At 37.8% G+C, this 18,318-nt stretch overlaps 2 protein-coding genes across 2 annotated transcripts in view; one reads left to right on the plus strand and one right to left on the minus strand.

The window, feature by feature from the left end:
- Window positions 1-2,792, minus strand: part of tmtc3 (transmembrane O-mannosyltransferase targeting cadherins 3) — a 31,461-nt gene extending 28,669 nt beyond the window's left edge. Inside the window, 3 exon segments of the mRNA XM_085165629.1 lie at window positions 1,401-1,619; window positions 1,769-1,982; window positions 2,653-2,792. Coding sequence (XP_085021755.1) covers window positions 1,401-1,619; window positions 1,769-1,957 — 408 coding nt within the window. The 5' untranslated portion in view covers window positions 1,958-1,982; window positions 2,653-2,792.
- A 14-nt stretch (window positions 2,793-2,806) lies between these two features.
- Window positions 2,807-18,318, plus strand: part of cep290 (centrosomal protein 290) — a 39,577-nt gene continuing 24,065 nt past the window's right edge. Inside the window, 28 exon segments of the mRNA XM_085165628.1 lie at window positions 2,807-3,228; window positions 3,653-3,730; window positions 3,942-4,011; window positions 4,100-4,146; window positions 4,813-4,947; window positions 5,301-5,354; window positions 5,525-5,545; window positions 6,047-6,193; window positions 6,491-6,673; window positions 6,811-6,900; window positions 8,449-8,571; window positions 8,980-9,000; window positions 9,187-9,310; window positions 10,192-10,364; window positions 10,743-10,905; window positions 11,038-11,138; window positions 11,230-11,296; window positions 12,917-13,038; window positions 13,281-13,356; window positions 14,307-14,422; window positions 14,848-14,932; window positions 14,935-14,996; window positions 15,908-16,057; window positions 16,153-16,268; window positions 16,353-16,455; window positions 16,861-17,091; window positions 17,352-17,525; window positions 17,628-17,739. Of these exon segments, the coding sequence (XP_085021754.1) occupies window positions 3,115-3,228; window positions 3,653-3,730; window positions 3,942-4,011; window positions 4,100-4,146; window positions 4,813-4,947; window positions 5,301-5,354; window positions 5,525-5,545; window positions 6,047-6,193; window positions 6,491-6,673; window positions 6,811-6,900; window positions 8,449-8,571; window positions 8,980-9,000; window positions 9,187-9,310; window positions 10,192-10,364; window positions 10,743-10,905; window positions 11,038-11,138; window positions 11,230-11,296; window positions 12,917-13,038; window positions 13,281-13,356; window positions 14,307-14,422; window positions 14,848-14,932; window positions 14,935-14,996; window positions 15,908-16,057; window positions 16,153-16,268; window positions 16,353-16,455; window positions 16,861-17,091; window positions 17,352-17,525; window positions 17,628-17,739 (3,058 nt within the window). The 5' untranslated portion in view covers window positions 2,807-3,114.

Consider the following 18,318-nt stretch of genomic DNA (forward strand, 5'->3'; position numbering starts at 1 on the left):
CAATCACTGACATGCATTCAGATTGCATGCCACAGTGGACATGTTGGTGCAAAGCTAAGTTTCTGATTACTCTTAATGCCCTACAACGCTCAGTAAAGACACAAAGTCTTTACATGTAAAAACTGTTTCTATATTGAAGTCTCTTTAACACCTTATTGCACATGTAGATTTCAAACTTCAAAAGATCTCTGACCCCTTCCTAATTTCTTTGAATGCTTGTGACTTAATTCATATTTGTATTAGATGATCTAAATAAATAAAACATTCCACTATTAAATTACAAACTCATTTATTAAGGGAAAAAGTTATCTAAACCTATCTGTCTCTATGTGAAAAAAAAAAAAAATCATTAATTATATAATTTGTTGTACCGCCATTGTAGCAACTGTTTGCAAGAACTGTTTTTTCCCCTCTAAAGGAATTTTGGCCCATTCTTCTATGCAGAATTATTTTAATTCAGCCACATTTACAGTGCAGTGAAAATACTTCTACAGCACTATCAAGTGAATTGCTCAGCTTAAGTTGGAATATTACAGGGCTACTCAACGTATTTCACAAAGCCGCCTTTCTTGTTTTAAAGGAAGAGTGAAGGTGTGGCTAACATTACTGCTTATTTGGTTTGTGATACTAGAGATCAAGTGGGACATCCAGTGGTTATAATTTCTGTGGAAAACCCAGTGCTTAGCTAGGGCAGCTTAGTTGGCTATGTTACCTCATAGCAAGAAGGACCTAGCTTCCAGTTCAGTGTTAGCACATTGCATGCTTGTATGAGTTCTCTCCAGAGACCCTGGCTGGATCCCACTGTCCAAAGTTTTGAAACTTGGTACCAAAGACAAGCATATGTAAGTTTAACTGGCAATTCTAAATGCCCAGAAGTGTTTATTTAAACTAGAACGGTTGTGTATCTGTGTTATCCCTGCAACAGATTTGTGAACCATCCATGACAGGTCGTCCATGATAGCCAAGCGGAATGCTTAGTTATACAAACCCAGACAGATGTTCCTAAAATTTAAAAAAAAAGTTAAAAAGTGACCTTGTATTCTATCTCATTTTTCCTAAAACTTTGCCTAACAAATGCTCATGAAAATGGTTAAAATAGCACATGAGAATGTTGAGGAAGTCAGGAGTTGGATTGCAGATGGGACTCAAGGACCACCTAACCAATGCTCATCATTTGTCTATAATTCCCAGTGGGTCTGTCCCATCCAGTGTTGCATAACTTGATGAGATTACTTTAATTTAGAAAGTGAAAGATAAATTAGGAGTATTTCCAGTTACTTCTCTCACTAATTTACACTTTTTCCATGGACTTGTACATGAACATAATTCTTAATTAGGCCAAATTTAATTTAATAAAACACATTTTTTAACATTTGCTCACAAAGCAATTGTAAACTTACAGCTTCAGTGTGAATGGGATGCACAGCAAACAGTAATGCCGCAACCAAGCTGGAAGTCTTGTCCAGGAACAATCGGCACACTCGCAGGAAAAGCACACATACGACAGCATGTAAAATGACATTGAGCAGGTGGTAGGAAGCTGCGCTGAGTTCACTGAAGAGGTAGTTCAGTCGAAAGGTGAGTACTGTCAGGGGTCTGTAAGATTTATGGCTCCGTTCCTGTAGTGGGACACATGTTGGAGGTTTATTTCTTTCTAAATTACTTTGAGTAACGACAAATGACAATGAGACAAATTTGATCCATAATATAAAATTCTAAAGAGAAATTACATAATCCCGTATTGAGTTTGAGTCTTCTTAAAGCTTACCTCAGCCATGGGTGTTCCCCAGAAATCATTGAGAAAAAGGTTGCGGATTGGGGTTGATGGGCGCAGATCCTTGTTGTCAAGGATTGCTGAGACATCATCAAACACAAACCCGCATGACAAGCTGTTCCAGTAACACCCCACCACCAGTCCACTCAAAAGTAAAATCTCCTTCCATGACACAACAGCCATTGCTGACCAAAGTCTTCATTGATCACTGTGCAGGACAACAAAAAATTTAGTATTATTACAATTTTGATGGCATGACGATTTGTGAAATAGACACTTATGAGTTCAAACTTATTTCATCATTGGACACATATTTTCACTTGTAGTGCAACTTTGTGATGTACTGTGTATGTAAACAAGTCTTCTTAGCCCGATTCCTCATCACAGCACCCAGTAAATTAAATGGCATGCAAGCATTACTTCTTAGAGTGTGCCTCCCTGGTTTGTAGATAAAGCTACAGAGTCAGATGTAACTGGAAATATAACAGCTAAATTATAGAACGAATAAAAGTACAAGTGAGTAAATTTGTGCTTATTTGCTGAAAAAACGAATAGTTACAGCTGGCAGCAAAAGCAAAGGAGGGCGTACTCCAACGCACTGTCGTGGCCAGCTAATATTACTCGAGAGAATTAGCTACGGGAAATCGAACACCAGGTGTTTGATAAATGAAATTCAGTCGGCATTGTGACCAATCGATAATGGTTACATAGTGGCACAAAAAGCCCAAAACAGCATGTAATGACAATTTCAGAGCCACCGTAGCTGCAACATAACATTAGCTAACGATGAAGCTAAATTAGCGGCTACAGCTAACTACCTTGTCGCCTGTGTTTAGGCTGGATAAGATGGGAAGAGAAGTAGCTTAGGTCTTTCTCACCGTGTCTATAACAGGGCTGGTAGTTGAGCTCATAAAACACACTTTAGCTGACAAAACATAGACGGAATACACAGTTCATCAAGCGGCGTTCCATATGTGCTAAGTAGCTTTGGCGAATACCCACTATAACTTCCGGTGCAGAGGTGACCGCGCAAGTTGAACCTAGCCAGATTTGATGCTTTTTGTGGACTAACTGACGTAAATATGGACAGTACCGAGTTGCAAAACTGCGACGATACACTTTAATAACTTTATATTCACCGTCTCGCTACGGTTTAGTTAAGTTTCCGGGAACTTTACCGATTTTTTTTTGTAGTTTTCTTCTGGAGTAGCTTCATTAGCTAACTGTTGTTGTCAGCCGTAACCTAGCAGCCAATGCGTCTCTATTCTATAACCGTAAATTTAAGTGCCACATCGATGTTATATCAGTTCCTATTTAGCTAAGTCTTTTAAAAACACATCATGGCCAAGATGCCTGCAGCTCTTAATTGGGATAAAATGTTGAGAATTGACCCAGAAACCCTCAATGAACGCGACAAAGACGAAGTGGATAAGGTCTTCGATCTGTTCGTTTTGGTAATGGCCCGTCGATGACATGCTATTTACTTCTGGACAACAAGCAATGTTTTATATTTTTTAATTTGAAAATTCCATCAGCTCAGTGAATGTCTATCTTTGACGGTCGATGGAATAAAGACAGACTATAGTCCTGCTCATATGAGACTATTATTTTGAGTATAGCAATCACTTGATGATTGGTCAACAATTATGTACTTATGTATGCTAAATTTTTCATGCCTTCGGTGACCATTGGATACAACACATCTAACTTATGCTGAAAGCTCTTGATGAATTTGCCGCATAAGCCTGAGTACTGCGATTGAACCTTGATCAGTCTTTGTACACCTCGTCATATTACACGTATAAATATAGATTGTTTTGGTCTAGACGGTTGGTATTATGAGGTTGAATGACTCTACATTTGACTTTTCCCATGCAGACAGAAGAATGGGGTGTGAAGGATAAAGCTCCAGAGAACATTATTCAAGTCCTCAGGGTGTTTCAATCCCTCCTGAAGGTGTTCAGTTTTATTGTTTTTATATTCCGATCTCTCCCACGCACATCTGTGAACCACTCTACCAACATCTGTATTGTATTTTTAGGAAAGAAGAATATTCATAAAGGAGTCACACTACTGACCTTGGTGCTTTTACGTGTTTATGCATGTTGAAATATTTCCTTTGAAATAATATTTGTTTCTCACCGTCTTCTCTACATTTCTGTGTTAGATTAGAGATCGAGAACTTTCTGTTGCCTTCGACTTTATCGATGACATTGGTGTAAAACATGCTAGAAAAGGTTAGTATCATATAAAGTTTGTTAGACATTTTTCTTTTCTGTCTGTGAGGTTAACAAACAACATCTGCATTATTTTTCTGTGTTTTAGAAAAAGAACTCTTGGCTAAAGTGTCACAGTTGGAACAAGAACAGAAGGTAAAAAAAATCTAGTTTATGTATATATATATATGTATGTATATATATGTATATATATGTATATGTATGTATATATATATATATATGTATGTATATATATGTGTGTATATATATATATATTTGTGTGTATATATATGTATGTATATATATGTGTGTATATATATATATATATATATATATATATATACACACATAAATATGTATATATTTAAAAACTGTATATGTTATTGCTTACACATTATATATGTTTCTTCACATGGTTGAACTCAACCATCATTATGAATGTTTATGTTGTTTGATATCACTTTCTATGCTTATTTACTTCCTTTCAGCAGTGCCAACTCTTTCAGCCAATCATTGAGCGTAACCCTCCTTATGAAGGGATTTGCTGTAGTGACCCCTAAGAAGATTACAGCTAATTCCTTGCGCACTCACAGAATTGCTTATCGTTTTGAATTGTTAACCATTTTCAATTTTCCCAGGGTTGTGGATTGTCACTACTTATATTCTGGTTGTTTTTATGCCTTAAAACGTGAACAGAATGTTGTTTAACAACTTGGTCATGGAAATGAACACATAAGAACAGATGGAGGTAATAAGACACTAAGAGATTTCTTTGTGGGGGTTGTTTGGGTGTGCATCTTGTCTCCTGTTTATACTACTCAGCTCCACAGCACTGTGCAGAACACCGGCTTTATTAGAGATCAGATTTGGCACCTCGAGACCCAGTTGGAGCAAAGGGAGAATGAGGCGACCCAGTTAAAGAAAGAAATGGGGAAGGAAAAGAAAACCAACGAGGAGGTATGAGCACTTTACTTGCCGTAGGTAGACTTGCAAATGTTAGCTTATTAGTTAGCACATGCTATGTAGACAAAGTGCTGGTAAAAAACAAAACAAAAAAAAAACATGCTGGTGAAAAGATTGAATGTTACGTTAAACTGAAAATATTTATGTATGGACATTTATGTATGGATATTTATATACAAAAACAACCAATACAAGAATACGATACAAATGGTTTGACTCATTTGTTGCTTTACTAATCTTGTTTGACATTGTTTGCTTCCACCTTTCTATCGTTTTCTGATGGTTACAAGGCAACAACAGAACGCTTTCGATGTTTCTACATTGTAAAGTTGGTTTTGTCTTTCTAGTTGGTTGTGCAAGTAGAGAAGGCTGAGGAAGTCATCAAGAAGCTGAAAAGAGAGGTATTTGATAGTTGACATTACACTTGTCATTTCATTTCATCCCTTGTTTAGTTATGATCCATTTGCACTTCATTTAAAACTTTTGTGTATTCATGCTTTACCTTCATTTTTTACTCATTATCTCCTTTTAATCTAGTTTTTTTTTTGTCTCCATCTGTTCCGTGGTGTAGTTAGAAAAACTTAAGAGGAAGGTAAGAAACAAAGGTAGTGTAGTTAAGTAAACTAAGTTTTTGGTTATGTGAAATGAGGAATAGTTTGTAGGTTTTGTAGCAATATAAAGGTGTACATGAGGCTTTTTTGCATCACAGCTTTTTATAAATGTACATACAAAAAGTGAATAGGATGATGATAAGAAGTATATCATATGCAATATGCGATCCTTAACATAATGGAATTTTAGCAGAATTTAGGGGTTTTTAAAGGGTTTAATTTTTGATTTTTGTGCGCAAAGTGAACTTGACTAACCTGATAGATTATAAATTATAACACATTTTATATTTAATATAGCATAAGGTGACACCTTCTAGACTGTGTGTTTTCTTATAAACTATCATAGTAAAATCCATCGCTGTTCAAAGTATACTGAAAAGCAGGACAGGCTTGTATTTCAGCTTTCCATATTTGTGAGTGAGCAGAGGAAATTTTTTTGGTTCATTTTCTGAACTGACGTCTGTGTTGCCGCATCACATCAGAATGAGCAGCTCCAGCAGGATGTGGACTTTTATCGTGGAGAGCTGGACCAGAAAGAGCCTATGTCTTCAAAAGACGAGAATGCTGAGACTCAGAGGAAGCTCAACCTTGCCAACCGCCAGCTTTACCAATGTTTAGAAGACCTGCAGGTACTGAAAATCTGTTTGTTTACTATAAAATCTGGTCAACTAGGCAACAGACTATTGTGTGCCAAGCTTGGCAATGGTGCCATGCTTTAGTTGTTAATAAGTATCGGATTCCCAGGGCCTCTTACGCTGCCTCAAACATGCAAGATTAGTGCTGTTTGTAATTGTTAATTAAGACCTTTACTGCATATATTTATGGCTTTCATTTGTTTTTATTACATACTCTTTGTACTGCTGATTGATGTGTCTTAGACTACGCTCCCTAAAATGATGTTTATTGAATTATATTGTGTTTATTAGCGAGTGGAAGATGAAAACACACATCTGAAGACTGAGAATATGCAGATGCAGAGAAGCCTGGAGGAATCTGTGAAGGAGATGGAGAAGATGACGGATGAGTACAATAAGTTGAAGATTGTGGTGCAGCAGACTGACTCCATTATGGACCAGCTTAGGAAGGAGCGAGATCATACAAAGCTTCAAGTAAGATCCTTCTCTTCACATACTGTTTTTTTAATGGACATAAGTTACCTGAATCCATTTATTATGCAATTTTTTAAGCTGATAAAATAATGTTTGCGTGCAAGGTACAGAATCATGGCTCCACTTTTTATGTGCAGGTCAGAGAGTTAACAGATAAGATTCATAGCATGACTGAAGAGAACGACCCTATTATGGCAGCTGTCAATGCCAAAGTGGAGGAGTGGAAGGTAAGTATTTAAACTTACTCTCCAAAGGGCAAGTTTTATTTGTTTAGTTTATTTCCTTTAAGCAGATGCATTCAAGGAAAAACCTGAAACCTTAACCCTGACACCAAGGGGCTCCTGGTGCCTCTGTTAATCTTCACTTCTCCGCTTAAAACAAAGGATCACTGAACATTAATACTAATATTGATTAATACAGTACTTACCTATGGGTATCCCTACATATGGGACTAGTCTCTTCACTGCCTCTTCACATAGTTTAAAACTACAACCCAAATTGTAGAAAAGACTTACAAATCTCATTGATCAATGTTTTACTCACAGTAGAACACAGACAACATATCAAATGGTTAAACTGAGAAAATGTAACACTAGGAAATAAGGCAATTTTGAACATGTTGCAAAATATTAGACAGGCCTATATTTACCACTGTGTAACAGTCATTTTCATAAACATCTGATAATTGAGAAGACCAGTTCCTGGACTCTGGGAAAGTAATATTGTCTCATTTTTCTCTGATAGAGGATTCTAGCTGTTTAACAGTTAACAGCAGTTTATTTTCTCATTTCATAATGAGCCAAATGTTTTTTGGCTGGTAAAAATCGTTCACTCTTTGGAGTCTTCAACTTCAAAGTTATAACAGATGAAGTATGGGGCGTAGCATTGTCTTGCTGAAATATGCAAGCCCTGTCTTGCTCTATATTTAAAATGATGCCTTTTTTTTAATGCGGTGCTGTCTGTGGGGCTGAAGATCAGAGGCACCCAGTACTGGTTTTCAGCCGTCTCTTCTGGATTTCTCCAAATTTTCTGAATCTTTTGATGATGATATGTGCTGTAGATATTTAAAGTAGTTAAAGTTGTCACATTTTTATGTTGAGGAACATTTTTCTGACTTCCACAATTTTTTAGACAGACTGGTGAAGATCTTGCCCATCTATATTTCTGAGAAACTTTGCCTCTATAAGATGCTCTTATAATAGTCTGGTGTCTCACTGACCTGTGGTCAGTTAACCTAGTTAGCTGCAAAATGTCCCTCCAGATGTGTCTTTTTGGTACCATTTCAAGTTTTTTGTTGCACTCATCCCACCTTTTTAAACATGTGTTGCTGCCATTGAATTCAAAGTGAGTTTCTATTTTTCAGGAAATACTAAAATCAATATCAAAAAAGCATTTGATATGTTTCTGGTGAATGAGATATGGGTATGTGAGCTTTGCAGATTCTGTTTTCATTTAAAGTTTGAACAGCATCCTAACCTTTTTGAAATTGTGATTGTAAATAAATACTTTAGCTATGAATCTTTCATCGGTTTTATCTGGTTCTTACAGCTGGTACAGTGTTCTCAGGTTTCAAAGTCTCACCTTTACTTTTCCAAGAACACTGCTTGTCAATGTGGCCAGATTGCTCAGTCTTTCTCTTCTCGCACCATTGAACCTTCTTCTTAAAGGCATTGTCCATGTGGGCACCTGCAAATTTCAGTCACTGAGTTCATCACTGAGTTTTGTTAAACTATTCTACAGGACTAACATGAGTCTACTTTTGTTGTTCCTGATAGCGAGTGCTGTCTGGGAAGGACGATGAAATTTTGGTGTACCAGCAGATGATTCGTGACTTGAGGGAAAAGCTGCGTTCAGCACAGCTGGACTTGGACAAAAGCAACATTCTGGCCTTGCAGCAGGTCTGTTCAAAAATAGGGATGAAACAATCTCATTTGTGGATACACATTTCTGACTTTCATCTCCTGCCATTGTGGTGCACTGAATGCAGGTCATTGTGTAATCGTGGAGACAATTTTGTTTACGTGAACACAAAAACCCAAGTTCAGCATAGGAATGCAACTTTTACCTTATCTTAAAAGTGATTTGGGGACGTTTTAGGACACATTTCACCACAGACTTTGTTATTAATGGATCTGAGTGTTGTGCTTGGATATACAACTATGTTATTTTATGTCACCTTATCATCTGGTTTTCCACCTATCTGTATCTATGTGTATGTCATGTTTCTTCTTTTGGTTCTCTCTCTTTGTCCCGTCTTTACATATAAACCTATCCTTCCTTCCATGTCTATTGCTGCCCTGGGTCAGGTCATATATGAACTCTGCGCTGTAAGTTTCATCCATCGTGGGCCTCTTATCTTGTCCCTCCCCTTGTTTTCGGTCCATAACGTTCTCCAACAATGAATGTGTAAATATTTATGTGTGCCACAGCTGTGTAGAATGTGTCTAACATTGAAATCCTGATAATTCTGTGTTTTTGTGTTGTGTTTTGATTTTGTGGTGAATATCCTAAAGGCTGTCCAAGAGCGAGATAATCAAATCAAGATGCTGAGTGAGCAGGTGGAGCAGTATACAGGGGAAATGGAGAAGCACACCCTACTTATTGAGGAGCTAAAGACATCTACGAAGAAAGACAGAGGTTTGTACATCCCTGTTTAATTTATCAAATGTTGTTCATTAGCTTCTCTTCTGACAGTTGTTGATTGCAGACATTTGTAGTTACGGGGAATGCCCAAAAAGAGCAAACTGTAGACCAACAGGTTAAGTTAACCTTAAAAAAATACCAAACATCAAAATATAATCATCATAAAAGATATATGTTTTGAATATATCTGAGTTTTTGAGATAGATGTTTTGGTTTTTGTTTTTGTTTTTTTTGTTTTTGTTTTTTGTTTTTACATTTTTGAGATTAATGATTAAACTAAAATTTAAACTGTTTAAATTAGAACTGATAAGACATGGTTGCATGCCTAAGAAGGCTCAGAACTTGCAGGTGCTACTGAGCAGTTTATGTATTTTAATGTGAGTCAGATTTTTCCCAAGTGTTTTTTTTTTTCACTGATGTGCAATGAAGAGCTTAAAGCTTATGCTCAAAGCTTGTAACATCAAGTTAAAACTGAGTGTCATCGTCAGTGTTTCCAAGTATCAAGAACTGGAGCAATCATCAAGAATTCCAAGGATTTGCCACAAAGCCTGGAAGTGAAAGATTTCAAAGAAAGAAAACTAGTGAGAAATGTGCTCAGACATAAGTGAACGACTTAAAAAAAGTGGGAATTGTAGTCTCAAAGAAGACAGTCACTAGAACCTTGCACAGGAGTGAACTCTGAGGTTGCAGTCAAAACAGATTGGGTTCATCATTTTGACCCTGGTAGTTTTAGCTTTTTGTAAAAGAATTTTGCCTCATATGTCTGTCTATCTAATCTATCTAATCTATCTAATCTATCTAATCTATCTAATCTATCTTATCTCACGCACACACACATATATATGCACAATTACATTTGTCATTTGTTCTTGAAGGCCTCCCATCCACCTTACAGCAGAAGAAAATGGAGGAGCTGAAGTTAAAGCTAGAAGCTGCAGAGACAAGAGCAACGGAAGCAGAGCATGCGGTAAAACTAGCAGAAGCTCATGCTGAGGAAAAAGACAAAGCACTTATTGAGGCTTCAAACCGCTTGAGCCAATATGAGTCTGTAAGTCTGCAAACATATTTTTTGTTCCTCATTTTTTTCTGTTTTATTTTGGGGTTTTTTGGCTTTCAGGAAAATGTTTTCAGCCAAATTAAATTATTTGTGACTTAATTTCCAGGAATTGATGCATGTGATTTTTTTTTTATTTTCCCCATCCATCCTCACTTTTAATAGAGACATTGAAATGACAATGTGACTATGGTGTGATCCATGTTCTTTTTTTGGTCTACAAACATGGTGTTTGTTTTTCACCATGCCAAATCACATCCTGATTTCCACAAAAAGCATATGAGATAAAAACAAGGAAAAAAGACATTTAGACAAGACTTGCTTTTTGGTGAATGAAACACTTTGAACAACAACTTGGTTTCTGTTTTACAGGGCACTTATGGCCTGGAAGCAGCCATTGCGGAGATCAAAGAGTGTAAAAATCTAATTAGAGAGAGAGAATGTGAGGCAGAGGCCATGACCAAAGAGATCAACCAGCTTGAGATGAGAATCAATGACCTCATGGACGAAAACGAAGGTTTCAGAGAAAAACTAGGTCAGATGGGTTTTTTTATTTTTTATTTTTTAACTCGAATGGTCACATTGCTCAGTATATTTAGACAACACTCACTGACGTGGAACTATAAAATTAATTTAGCTTTTGTTTATACTGATCTTGACTCCGAAGGTCTGGAACCAAAGCAGGAAGTGGATCTGACAGAGTTTAGGCGTGCCGCAGATCTCAGACAGCGCCGGTACAAAGCAGAAAACCAAGTGCTCACCAAAGAGGTATAGTGGGAATTATACTGGTTAAAGCCAATATTTTTATAAGTAATTTTGCTCATGAGCGTCTTCTACTAACACCTTGATTCTTTTCTAGATTGAACGACTTGAAGAGGAAAGACTGGAATTAAAGAAACAAATCAGACGCATGGTGAAGGAAAGAGGTGACATTAAAATCACTCGGTTTAATTCCACAGATTGTTCCTTTAAAAAGTATATTTGTATATCAGCAACTCTTTTCACCCATTCTGAAAAGCTCATGTGTAGTTGGTTCACCACATCTATCGTGTAAGGCAGGGGTCGGCAACCTTTCTGATGATGAGTGCCATCTAAAACTTTATCAGAAGTCAGTGTGCCATATGATTGCATTAGCAATAAATGCAATAATGCTCTATATGAACAGTTACACACTATATAGAACAACTTTATAGAATTATATTTGTTTACAGATGTTGGCAGCTATCAGTGAATAGTTATCAGCTATTTTGAAACAAAAAAAGACACTTTTTATCCATAACAAGAACTCCATAACAGCAAATGAACTGTACAACAGAAAATGCACGTTTGTTAATACAGGGATACACATGTTAATGTGACCTCTCGTCTCCCACTCAGAGACACAGGTCTCCGTGTGTCCAGCATTCAGACGGCTACCTGAGGACACGCTTTGTGTGAGAGAAAATCTGTTCACACAGATATGTAGAGCCAAGTACTCTCAATAAGGCCTCTGCAATGTTCTGAAGACAGTTAAACTTGTCAGGTAGTGATGTCCAGCAGGTGAAAATGCAAGCTCCATGAACACGCACAGCTATGAATTCCAGCTGCGTTTGTAGTTCTGCAAACTTTGACCCCCACAGAGTCGAGCTTTTCAGTTCAATCAGCTGTATTTCTATGTCCTCTATGTCCAGCCAGTTAATGCGAGACAAATCCAGCTGCTCATTAAAGCTTTCTGGTTTGATCAGAAAATAAAACATTGGTCCATACACCTGAAAGTCCCAAAAACGCCTTGTGAATTCTGTCTCGAGACTACGGCTGTATTGGTGTATTTCCGCAGTGCTGATGCTGCGCTGAGCGGACAGCTCTTGAAGCATTTAAAGTGTTGGAATGTGGAAATTTCAACATCGCTTGAAAAAACTGCCAGCTAGCCACGTCCCTGTCACCGGTAGGCTAAGTTATTTTTAGCCAACTACAAGTTGAATCTGGTAGTTGGGGTTGTTAGCTAAGATACCGTCATTAAGAATTGGCTCAACTATGTGAGCTAATTTGCGATGTGCACCACTGGCCAGGCCAATTATTTTTTAATGCACCTTCTCAGATGAATTCACTGTGTGTTGTGCGCTGTGCCATCAGTTAACCCAGCTGGCGCGCGTGCCCAGGGTTGCCTACTCCTGGTGTAATGTCTCCACAAACAGGCACATAGGCCTCAGTAAGGAGCCTTGTCCACTATGTTAATGTGAAATTTATGTCTCTCAAATCCAGTTGTCCCTATTATATACACAGACATGAAACCTACAACACTCCTTTAAGGTTCCCGGTCAGACCAAACTCATTTTCATCCTTTTGTGACACTTGCTGTCAGTTTTAATGGAAGGGACATATGAACTCATTGGCCTGATGATATCTTTTCCTTGCAGGGTTTTTCCACCTAAAATGTATTTGTATGAACCAAATCTATTGGTTTAGCTTGTACAAAAGGAAGACATTTAGCTATTTTTCTCCTGACTTCTCTTGAATTTTGAGTTTTGTTTCAGACATACATTTTAAAAAATGTTGCTCTTAATCAGCTGTGTCTACAGGGATTCCACAGTCAAGCTTACTGCTGGAGGAAGATGTTAGACCGAGCAGGGCGGCACAGCTGTCGCTCAAACAGAGTGGCATGTACACAGATGAAGAAACCAGGCGCAAAGTAAGACTCTCAGTAGTGACATCACCTCTTGCCACCTAACTTTGTTTCTTTTTTAATATAGGGCACTTTCTCATCAAGCAAACTAAGTGAGAATTCTAATTTTATTTCATATTATTCAGTGAAGAATGCACCCTTTGTTGCATATTGCTTCCCATGGAATACCATGGTATACCATGGGAAAGGGTTATGTCAAAGTTTTCAGGGTTTTTAATTTGAAACATTACGTTAACATTGCATTTCAGAATGAGTGCCTTGAAAAAGAGTTAAGCAAAAAGGAGCGAGAGCTGGAACTTCACCGGACCCAGTTTCAGGTCAAATGTAAGTATAGTCCTGCTCTGACTTCCACTTAAAGTTCACACAGATGTTTTTACACTTGAGTCACTGTAGCATCTGTACATTATGTAGTGAGACGATGATCAATGCAATATATACCATATTGCCAAAAGTATTCACTAACCCATCCAAATGATTGAATTCAGGTGTTCCAATCACTCATAGGCATAAAGACTGCTTTTACAATTGTTCATGAAAGAATGGCTCGCTCTCTGGAGCTCAGTGAATTTTAGTGTGGGACCGTGATACAATTGGCAGATTGTGATTGGCAATCCATAATCTGATGTATGAGTCTAGGTTTGGCGGTTGCCAGGAGAACAGTACTTGTCTGACTGCATTGTGTCAAATGTCAAGTTTCAAATCTGGTGGAGAGGGGATTATGGTGTGGAGTTGTTTTTCAGGAGTTGGGCTCAGCTCCTTTGTTCCAGTGAAAAAAACTCTCAATGCTTCAGCAAGACATTTTGGACAATTTCATTCACCCATGCAGTCTTGTGGGAAGAGTCTGGGGAGGGCCCTTCCTGTTCCAACTTGACTGTGTACCAGTGTACAAAGCAAGGTCTGTAAAGACATAGAAGAACAAGTTTGGTGTGGAAGAACTTGACTGGCCTGCACAGAGTCCTGACATTAACCTGACAGAACATCTTTGGGATGAATTAAAGGGGAAGCTTCTGAAAGACTGGTAAAAAAAATACACACTCCTAAACCTTAAGGAAAGCCTTCCCAGACAAGTTGAAGCTCTTACAGCTGCAAAGACATCACATTAAACCCTTTGGATTAAGAATGGGATCCCACTCAAGTTCATTTGTGTGTGTGTGTGAAGGCAGACAAGCGATTACTTTTGGCAATATAGTGTATTTAAAACATTTTTATCTGAAGGATTTATCTCTGGGGTACTGCTTCCCCATTGTTATTCATTCCTGTGCATGAACTCTTAGTGGAAGAACTTTCAAAGGTGAAAAAAGATCTGGAGGCTGCTCTGAAAGATGTCCTTCAAGCAATGAGGATTAATCAAGAGGCTGTTTCTGTTCCTAATCTGGAAAGGTTGGCCAATGTAAGTATGCATGAAAACTGATGTGAAACAGTGCTTAGTTTAAGACGACATTTGATTAATAGATAGTGTTTTTCAACGTGTTTCACACGGGCTCACTTTACATCATGCCTTTACACGTAGATAAGCTGAAAACAATGGACTTTGTCCCTCGTCTGCATTTTACCGTTGACCTTGTCATTTGATGAAACATGGGGTTTGTCTCATAGCAACCTGATAAACAAATGTCGTTAGCTTCAAAGAAAAAGGCAAGAAAGCTATGCAACATACCAATCAGCAAGGAAGTAACAGATGCTAGCACACATCAAACACATGAAAATCAATCTTAGATAGTGGCATAAATGTATTTTTATCCTCTACAACTGTTGCATCGAGGATTTGAGAATAGCCGGGGAGGGTGGCAGTAAACTTTACTCATTCTCCTACAGGCTTTAGATGTCAGTGGCATGGGTGGCCAGTCTGAGTCAGCCCCACACTTCAAGTCCCAAATACACCAGCTGGTGGGGAGAAATGAATAAAATCAGCTCGTGAGGAGGCAACCGACAGCTTGAGTCAGCTTGCCAGAGCCAAAGAAAAGGTAGATTAATATGATTTAAGTTAATTACACAAATTAATAATGCGGTGGACTGGCAGCTTTATTTGGCCATATTTCTGTCTTTGGCAAGAAAACAAAGCGGTGTGATTTCTCAACTTTCTCAAAGCCAAGCATGTATTAAACTCTAGTTATGGAAGCCCAAATCCCAGTGGTAACAGTTGCGTGTTTCTTCTCCAAATCAACAAAATTATTTTCTTATGTAAAAGTTTGTAGCCACAGAAATATAAAGATTTATGAAGATAGCTGCATGCCTGGCATGGGCTCCATGGCGGAGAGTCATTAACATGTCTAGAAGATATTTCTTTCCTTTTTTTTGGTCTGGTCAGTCACCTGTTTTTGATATCTGCTACTTCTGTTTCATATAATGAGAGAAACGAGGTAAACAAACTTCTGCACTGTGTTCAGCATGCATTCAGTTTCAATTTTCAAAATGATAAAACTTTCTTACAAATAACACTTAACAAAAGCCACATTATCCAGAACACAGGCAGTAACAATTTTGTTTAAAATGGGGAAGCCTCCTTTACAGAACTCCTCTGCCATTTCTCCAGTTTTATTTTCCAATAAGATTTTCTCTTTTTGTTGATCATTCTTTTTCATTATTTATTCCTTTGTCTGATTTTTTTTTTCATAAGTAGTGTTACACTGTTTATTTTAATCATCTATGTATTACTGCCTTTAGTCTCAATAATTTTTTGTTACCTTATGTTTGTGGTACATTACAATGGCCTCCTCACATTCAGTAATCAAGCAATTCATGCCGTATTGTCCCAAACTATGCTAAATAATACTTTGAATCTAGAGACAAATGCAGGAACTTTTTGATAAAAAACACAACGTTTAATAGCCAGGTTTTGCTTGTGATTTTTTTTTTAATTATCTGTGCCTGTTAGATATGCCAACTTGAAAGTGAGTTGGAGTTGCTCAGGAAGTCTGGCAGCAATGGAGTCGTCCTCAGACCTCTGACCCTTCCCGATGGCCTGGAGCCCAGCAGCACTGAAGTCATCAGTTCCCTGAATGAGTACGCCGTTCGACTCCTTCAGGTTAGTGTCGCTGTCTTCCGATAATAAGGTTGGGAAGAACTATAAACGAATTGTGTTTCAAGTAAAATCTAAATAAATTGATCATAATTATTTAGGAGCTCAAAAACAAGGAGGAAAAAATGCAGAAACTTGCAGGTGCTCTGGAAGAATACAAGGAGAAGTTTTCTGTTATTAGCCATCAACAGGGACTTCTCTACAAAGAGTACCTGAGGTGGGTTATCATGAAAGGTTTTGCGCATTTTGGGTGATTTATTTCCATGTAAGAATCTCAAATATTTTCCTGTGTTTTTCTCAGTGAGAAGGCAAAGTGGCAGAAGGAGAAGGAGACATTCACAGAGATAAAGAACAAGCTGGACAAACAAAAGCAGGTGGATGACGTTAAAATCAAAGAGTTCAGTGTAAGTCAGCTAATAATACTTAAATGCTACAAGATGCACTGTGTTTATTTTGCAAACACTTTCAATGTGGCTCTCATTCACTCACACAGACATATGGTTTACAATGATTCACTGTTAAAGGCTGACAACATGGAACTAAATGTGTCTCAGACAAATTACTGGAATATTTTCCTTTAACTCAATAAACATAAAATCCACATTAGGGGAACAGACAACTTGTTCTGGTGTGTAGTGTGCAATATCAGCAAGTCGACCAGCAGCTCTTAAGTGATTAAATAACTGTGTTCTGACATTTTTACAAATTTGAGATGTACAAATATAAAATATCAGGGTAGAATTTTGCTGTGCTTCTTTTTCCTTCTGGTGTCAGTTTTATTAAGAGCAATTATTCACCTTATCTATCAGGATCTGCTGGACACACTTCAGAAGGATCCAGAGGACATCAGAAGACAGCTGAGTGAAGCAATTCGTAAGCTGACAGTGCTCAAAGTTAATGAGAAGAAACTGGCGCGACGCTACACAACCCTGCTGGAACAAGAACAACACCTCCGAAAGGAAAACGGCAAGCTGAGAGATGAGAGCAGCCAGATGCAGGCTTCGGTCACTCAGAGGATAGGTTACCTTCAGAGATACAAGGTACCAAGAAGCTAAATCCCACCAAAAGCCTTGGGGGGGGGAAACAGATTCTTATCTATTGTCTTTTACCGCAACTAGATGAGACTATATAAAACATTTTACATAAAAGTTTCTCACTCAAAGTTTTCTTTAAATAACAGAAAATAATTTTGAAATATTGTGAACATTTCTATCAGAGAGGGTGTAGCGAAAAGTTGTGTTTTTAGCACTATGTTCATTCAGCACCTTTCTAACGTCATTGCCTTTTATTTGGTCTTTAGGAAATGGCTGCATATAAAATAGCAGCACTACAGAAAGCTTTGGATGATAGTGTGCCCTCATCAGACCTGGAGAAGGCTAACAAACAGTACACAGAGCTAACAGTCAAATACAGAAACATGCTACAGAGAGACAGCCACCTCATACAAAGAACCACCAACTTAGAACATTTGGAGGTATTAAAAAAAACATTTCCTGACCAGGTTTGTCCCACATCTCATGTTGTGTTCTTGACTAATGATAACATTTTATTAATCTTTTTTTTCCCTTCCTCTCAGAGTGAGAATGAGTCTCTTCGAGAACAAATCTCTGCCACAAATAAAGAACTGGAGATCACAAAGGAGAAACTTAATACTTTAGTGCAAAGATGGAAGAACATCCCTTCAACAGGTAAACTAAGGATAGTGATCATTACAAACAGTTTTGTTTGTAACAAAATTCATCATATAATGATGTGACTGTTGGCCACAAGTACAACATTAAAAACTGATTCCCACCTTCAACAAAAACAATGGTGGGTGGGGTGGGTAGAAGAATCAAGAATCACATCTGAACTGCATATCTGAAATAAATTGGTCTGAAACAATATTGGTTCAACCTCAGTTTTTATCAATTTGATCATATTTTTGTCCATAAATAGGTTTGAGGGAACATCTTGTATTCTAAGTTCAATATAAATATTTTGAAGTTAGAATAAAAGATGTTCCAGCATTCTTGGATTCACAACAAGAAGGTATCACAGTCTATGAAGGCTTTTACAAGCTGAAGTTCCCGCCATGAAAACATTTACTGGGCTGTGGTAAAACCGCTGGAATAAACCAAGGGCACAGGCTTCCCACAGGGCCAAAAATTACAGTTATTTATGTCTATTGCTTTCTTCCTGAGCTTTTATCTACTGTATTGTCCTGCATGCAGTGTTGTAAGACAGCTTGAATACATTTAGTGCTCATTGGATCTGAGCCACAGCTA

Source organism: Neolamprologus multifasciatus, chromosome 7 (genome assembly GCF_963576455.1).
Source record: "Neolamprologus multifasciatus chromosome 7, fNeoMul1.2, whole genome shotgun sequence".
In the NCBI taxonomy this organism is placed as follows: domain Eukaryota; kingdom Metazoa; phylum Chordata; class Actinopteri; order Cichliformes; family Cichlidae; genus Neolamprologus; species Neolamprologus multifasciatus.